This window comes from Mizuhopecten yessoensis, unplaced genomic scaffold (genome assembly GCF_002113885.1).
Source record: "Mizuhopecten yessoensis strain PY_sf001 unplaced genomic scaffold, ASM211388v2 scaffold10227, whole genome shotgun sequence".
NCBI lineage: Eukaryota > Metazoa > Mollusca > Bivalvia > Pectinida > Pectinidae > Mizuhopecten > Mizuhopecten yessoensis.
Window position 1 is genome coordinate 100,959 of NW_018408441.1, and position 7,732 is coordinate 108,690.

General features: G+C 36.3%; 1 protein-coding gene across 1 annotated transcript; it reads right to left on the minus strand.

Annotated features, from left to right (window-relative positions):
• Positions 1–3,444: 3,444 nt before the first annotated feature.
• LOC110459829 (toll-like receptor 7) lies at positions 3,445–7,306 on the minus strand. The gene has a single exon (XM_021512283.1). The coding sequence runs from the start codon at positions 7,280–7,282 to the stop codon at positions 5,045–5,047; it is 2,238 nt and encodes a 745-aa protein (XP_021367958.1). The 5' UTR covers positions 7,283–7,306; the 3' UTR covers positions 3,445–5,044.
• Between the last annotated feature and the right edge of the window lie 426 nt (positions 7,307–7,732).

Consider the following 7,732-nt stretch of genomic DNA (forward strand, 5'->3'; position numbering starts at 1 on the left):
TTTTTTTATATGAAGGATATATATAAGATGTGGAAAGCATCCATGTTTGAAAATGTACATGTCAAATCATAACAGTAGACAATCAGATGTAATTTGTTTTGTGGAATTTATAATCGGGATTTTATGTTTATGCTTTCATTAAAAGGTAAGTCATACACTTATGTATGTATGTTAACAACCTGAAGAAAATGATTAGAAATAAGTCATACAAGTCAAAATAGAGATGACTTCTGGCTTGTTGTATAGCATGCGGCTTGATCCGCAAATAAAATGTAATCGAAGTTCATGAAAAATGCATCTGTCACTTAGGATGAAGACCAGTATATAATTACGATTCTCAACGATAATATGTAAAGCCACTATGTACAGATACATATGCAAAACAAATTTACGTTTACAAATATACTTCATATCATATTTACATTTTGTTGTACATCAGTATACAAACACATACATGCTATTTTGTATCATGATATTTAAATACATGTACATGTTCGTGCAATACTCTAGTTGGCAGGCTGATAGATAACACAAATTATTTCTATTACCGATTTTTTTACATTCCCAGTACCTTTGATTCAATATAATGGGCAAAACCACTACATTTAACGAGAGTTTATACAACATAACATGATGTTTGTAACCTAGTGAATAATAACAAATGACATTTTAAACATGTGAACTATACACAAAAAATTGTACAACCAGAGAAGTTTCAGGAATAATGTAAAGGTGTATTTGCTATTGAGAAAAAGTGTGATTGTAGATACATGTACATAGGTATTTGAGTGGAAATTATACTGTTGTAAAACTAAGTTGAAAAGTACGCAATTTAATATGCTACTGAGAAAAGATTGAGAAACAAGACATACATGTAACTGCTGACAGGAGAAATTTATAAACAAGAGAAAGTTATAAACAAGAGAAAGTTATAAACATAAGCTAGTATAAGCAATAAACATACACATAAATGATCATTTGAATATTGACGTCTACACAAATAAGAAAAAAAAACACTTTACAGTTCTTACATTAGAGTCAGTTATCCCTCATAAGGGAGAGGGGGCGGGGGGGGGGGTTAAAACTTATTGTCTGTACGGACGGCAGGGATAGTGGGTGTATTACCACACGAGCGTTGACGATTGTTAGTATATTTTTCCTAGTACCTTTACTGCAGCCTTCTGCTTATTCTTCATCTCTTCTCGCTTATTTCTTTCCGCTGCCTGCTTTGCCTGCGTTCTTTGAGGTCAAAATGACACTGATCCTTCGAATCTCCCGGCTATCAATTTATAGAAAGTGCTAGTCAATCATATTGCTTAAAATTACCCACACTCGAGATCGACTGCGTTTGATATACTAACTAACTAAAGTCCGAGAGACTCGAGTAAACACTATGATGATGACTCCCGAGAGTTTTCGAAAAGATGCACAAATATGGCTGCCGTAGAAGACGAACCGCTATGTCTGAGACAAACTTTCAACTCTAATGGACTTTAAAAGTTCAGACAGTATGATTAAATGGAATATACATGACAGGTATGATGTTATCTCAACACGCTGACCAATCGTTATGAGTATAAACCTGTATTCTCGTAAAAATACAGATTACACATAGCGGTGGACTTGTAGTCTGCTTATACACATTGTTTCAATATGCACAATATGCTTTTAAACACTTAAATCGTTAATTTACAGACTCACAACATAATACTACTATCTTATTTGGATGATATACTTGTATCATGATACAGTTTGATGAAATACAACAATATGAGATCATTTACAGACGAAATTCCCGTAACAACAAGAGAACAGATTTGGTGTTCATATCGGACTATGTAAGTGTAGTAGGCGGGGTCAAGAGACGAGAGTTTGCCACCAAAATGACTTCGCGTTGTGTAATTTTGAATGATGTACAAACTGTACAAGTCTTGGAACATTAAACCAGTGGCCATTCAACTCCTAAACCCACCTACCAGTTCTTTTCTCCTGATTAGTCGAAGTGTTAGGAACCCAAAACAACACCAGAGGTCAAGTTCTACAAGTTTATTCTAGATTTAAATCCAAGTGTGCATGGTTTCATTCAACAGAAATAGGCACAACAAAACAAACGAAATCAGTTAACCGAGGTGTAAAGTCTGCAGCAATATGGATGTAACAAGATTAGAAATGGTAACAAAAAAGACTCCAGGAAAAGCATAAACTTTACAAAACAAGTTACCAAAAATGAGACAAATTGCAGAAGTGCATGTATAAGACACCGATTTGAGAAGTTTCCATGGCAATTCTCAGTACACACATCACTGACTTGTTAATTGGCCCAATTTAGCCGGTAATTACAATAGCCTAGAATACACCCGGTACTATACATAACTATAACTATCTGCCTACGCGAGAAAGGCTAGACCTCCACATTCCCTCCTAAGGAAACACTTCATATCAAACACTACAACCTCATGTCAATTATGGTGTCAGAAGTCCTAAATGGTTTGAAGTACCATTGTAACTAAGTACAAGATATACCCTGGAGATGATTCAACATGTCACTCTGCTTTCAGAGAGTAGCCCAATAATAACGTTATGACACGTACAGCAAACATGAAGGTGAAAGTTGCACTTTGTTCTCAGGACTAAACCAGCCCATTATGTGTCAATCTGCTTTCATGCACGTGTAAGACTTATATAAGCCCTGACCTCTTGACCCCTAGTGAACCTTTCCGGGTTGAAACCCGTAACTAACTCAGAGGCTCAGTGACTGGCTCCACCACTGTGGTCTCGACCAATGGCAGCGCATTGCACAACTGTTCCTTGGCTCACCTCGCAAGATGGCCGCGTCATAACAAATAAACCAAATTACCGAAGACGACATTCGTGAAACCAGACATAATGGAAAAATAATGCTGTCACTTTTAACTATATGTATAAGACAATGAGCACACACATTTCTTAGATATTAGGCCAACCGGCATAATAACACAACCATAATTTCAATTCAAAATCAATAAAATCTATTACTTAATATGAGCATTGGGATCCTGGAAAAAGTCCCCATAAAAATGACCAGGTTTTCAAGAAGGTTGAACGTCTTCTGATTCGTGGACGATACTCGCCACATAAATATTGGCCAAATTTATGGAATAGAACCTAAGCATCGGACTTAAATATAGCACAATTGAGATTAGAAGTTAGATATTTCTCATCTAAATTATTGTCAAGAAATACAAAACAATTGATTTATTAGTTTATTTTCTTGCCAAAAAATCAATTTATCAAAACCTGCGTTAATCAATTTTATTCGTATTGTTAAGTCTTAACTACTTCATAAGAAATAAAACTATAAATACGGCTTCGGGACGAACAAAAGTTATTTTTTATACAGATACGATAGTAATCTAATCAGTAACAATAACAATCGATTATATAATATTGATATCATCAGTTTATTCATAATAGCAAACGGAAATCACAAGATAATGGAGATGGAATAAAAAGCACCTTTTTGTTGGCATCATTTCAGGTGTTTTTGCAGTTAAGAAACACTGTTACTTTTGACATTGTCTACATAACGTGATTGTTTTTCAGTGTAACAATATCACATAGTGTTAAAAATGACCCATATCTAGTAACACATATTTGACTCTGCAGAAATTAATTTAAAGACCTTATGTATTGACAGTGAAATGCAAATATGGCATTGTTTTTATATTCCCGCTTCGCAGAAGTCGGAGGTTTATAGTATTCGCACCGTCCGTACAGGCGTAAAGACTGAAGGACGGACGTGCGTGCGTGCCTTCGTGTTGACTTAAGTATCGATCTTCCAGGGAAGGTGGGATCTCGCATCCTTAAGTAGTCATCGTCACTTAAATTTCACCTTACGCCTTGACCACAGGTCTTAAAATATAGTGTAATAAGGTTTTCCCCATCATATCTTAGTCACTGTCTCATGAAAGGACTTCATACATGTAGATATACGGGAAGTGGGGTTGCCGTGAAGCTCAGGCATCGAGTCAAATACACTTTTTTCTTAATTTTGTGACGACGTCTGCTATTTCACATCAATAAATGATAGAAAAACTGAAAGTTGTATACATACCACCGCAAATGACGAAATATTTATATAAAACTTTTTAAAGTGCAGGCTACCAAGGAATTATATAGTGATTTAAATGGTTTCCCATATATATTTCACGAGTATGACAGAATATCGATATTCTGCCGTACGAATGAAATATTTACGGTATTCAGCGGGAAAATAATTAAATCTTCTATTTATTACGTTACTGAAGGGGCTATTTAGTCAAATAACACCTTTACAATCGATTAGATACGGAACAAATACCTCCTAACGATACTTTACGTAGATGATAATGACATAACTTGAAACCAACGTCCAGTGTGGTAAGTTTTTCTTTTCATAAAGCCGTTGATAAATATCCCCTTCCAGTGAGAAGTAAACATGCACAGTATCACGCTGTCGACCGACAACACATTGTAAGTGTGTCTGATTTTTCTACATAACACATGTTGATCGCTTCGAATTTACATCCCAAACAAGAGTTATCAATATCATAATATATACATGTAATGAGATATTTGTTTTTATGGTTGGGTTCGAATAGAAATAAATAGGATTACTTAGAGTATACACGCAAGAGAGTACCGTAGGGAGAATGTCAAACTGCACACAGTACGATATCAGTAGGTAAATGTTTCTGAGAACCAACATCTTTCCTAGATGATATTTCCCCTTTAACAGTTATTCTGACATCCGGTAGAATTGTTACCGTCGTATCCCCATACCGTGATACACTTTGCCGATCGATCCTATATTTCTTTCTTTGTATGGATGAAGTACGGAGGCGACATTTCCCGTTCAATGAGTAGGCTTTGCCGATCAGTTAAATCTTCTATACCCAACGGTTGATAACATTATATTTGTAGAGCACGCGAAAACGTGTCATTATACTTTACTGCAACATAAGAACGTTTAATGACGTAAAAACGGGTACGACATAGAACCTATAGATGAACTAACGTTAGACATCTACTTTTCTCCGTCGAATACATGTCTGGCATTAAAATCATACGGACATCGGTAAGGAAGTCCAACGATATCGGCTTCGTTATCTTTTCCGCAAGGTGGTGACATTTTCCGTTCAATGATTTCCATAAGTAGACCTTGTCGCTCGGTAAAATTTTCTATTTCACCAACACGACAACATGCTTTTACCCAACGATTGCTAATATCTCTGGCTGACAAATTATCGAAGTTAATAATGATCAGATTTCGTCGCATGTCATTTCTGTACAGTCTCCATATAGTGTTGAATTCAAATTGAGTGAATGCTTGTTGTGTTATTTCCACTTCATCTCTATCTTCTCTGAAATATTTTTCCGATAGAATGACGATAAAACTTCTGCACGTCTGTATTCTACTCCTGAGGTATTCGTCTCTAGCGAAGGCGAGGTCAGCATCCCGTACAGGAATGAATAAGTTATATCCGAGCGTTTCCAAGTATTTGGCCAGGTTCCTCAAAACCCACTTCCGCTGTTGGTCATCCTCGTCGTAAAATGATATATATGCATCATAGTCGAATTCCCGCGACCTCACTGAACGACGAAGTCTACGGCGATATATAATGTATATTTCTGGAAACAAAAACAAACGCCCTAAAATAAACACTATGATAATAACTACAAAACATGTAAGGCTTCCTAGAATGATGTTCAGTTCTGAAGAGTCCGGGGAACAATCTAACAACGTGAAATCAGCCAACGTGATGTCTTTACCTCCCAAGTTCTGACATATGTATGAGGTGTGACTTTCTTCTTCATGATAAAACGAAAGCCAAGTTTTCATCCACAGATCATCACAGGAACACGTAATAAGAATATATCCTAACAAAAGATAAGTAGGATTTCTGTTCTGAAAATGACGTGGTATTGATGACAATTTATTTCCTGTTGCATTCAGCTTAGCATCGTCGGGAAAAACTGATGCTGCAATTTCAGAGATGTGTGAGAGCGGATTTCCAGAAAGGTCTAATTCTGCTACACGACTAAGGTAGGGTCTGAATTCCATCTGTTGAATATTATTTCCCGCCAGGAGTAGTTCCAATCTGTCCCCGTTCCCCCACGGCAGATTTTCCGGCATTGTTTTAAGATTCTGTCCCTGACAGTCGACAACAACCCGGTCTTGACTAGGTTGGTTAAAACAATGACACTTTCTTGGACAGGAGTCTGTAATGTTGCATATCAGGAGATCCAGTTTTTCTGGATTTGTCTTGTAGATGTCAATCAATTTAGTACCGTTTAATTCGTCTGGTCTTTCACAAACATACTCTGCCAATTGCTGCCAGAATTTCCCAATTACGGCAATTGATGTGCCGTCAGAAAACAGCTCAGCCATATTGCAATCGCACGTCAGTTGATCACTTATCAATGACATGGACAAATCCAAATTCTTGTATATCTGATTCCATGCATCTAAACCGAAATCAGAATAGTTGAAGAAAGTATGGAAGGATACATTTTCAAATTCAATAACACCACCACATCCATTTTTTTCGTTCGGCACTGTCTTGTAATTGAGCTTATTTTCAATTTGCAGCGATTTTTTGTTATTGGAATATGATATTTTACAAAATGCTTTTAAAACGAAATTTGTAACGTCTATAGATTCAAGTTGATTGCTGGATATGTCGATATTTAAAATATACTGACCGCCACCAAGATTAAACGAATTTGGTTCAATTCTTGCGATTTTGTTGTTACCGAGGTACAGGTTACGTAAACCTTTTAGGTTTTGGAATGTTGAGTTACGTATTATTTCCAGATTATTGTGGGTTAAGTAGAGGGAGTCCAGATTGGAGAGGCAGTTAATTCCGTTAAGGGTTTCTATCTCATTGTTGTCCAGTACTAGTTCCACAGTTAATGGAAAACTGCATATATTCGTTGGAAGTTTCCGTAAGCGTCCGTTAACGTGAGATAACCTGGTATAATTGTTATTAAAATCATCCCAATGAATGTAAGCGATAGATGATCCTCGGATATCTGTATATTTAACATGGAGGTTTACTACTTGGCCTTCAAGTTCCCATGATCGTTTGTTTTCACATGCGCAACACTCGGTATCCTGACCACAACTGTCCGGACAGATGAGATCTGTCATGTTCTCAAGTCGCCATGATGTATAGGTCACCACATTCTCTACAGCTATGGAGTATGATGCAAGGAATAGTAAAATAACGCTTACAGAATACATAATGCTTTCCTTGGTCATAGCATATTTATATTACACCCTCCGATAGCAGGGATACAAAGTACATATGATGTATGGCTGGTCGTTCATTACCCTTTTACACTTGAATGTTTTTCGTCTGGTATTTCCGATCAACCCATTGATTGGCTATCAATTTACTTCTTTTTACATACACATATTTAATTGTCTCTATAACGCTTCATAGATTGAATTTAAATACCTAACCACAATGAAAATAGTATTGCGAAATTTTAGAAAAAAAAAGCCGCACATTAGATTACTGATTTTTTTTTAAATTACAAGTGATCCCTAAGGTACGAACTCGTCATCGTGTGTTTTTCCACAGGCTTGGTACGTCATAATGTGTGCTCCATTTCTAAATATATACTATTGTATTCAACTCTGTGTAAATATTCTTTTTTTACAAGCTGATGTTTTAACTCTCGTCATTTGAAAAATGATATGAGAGGT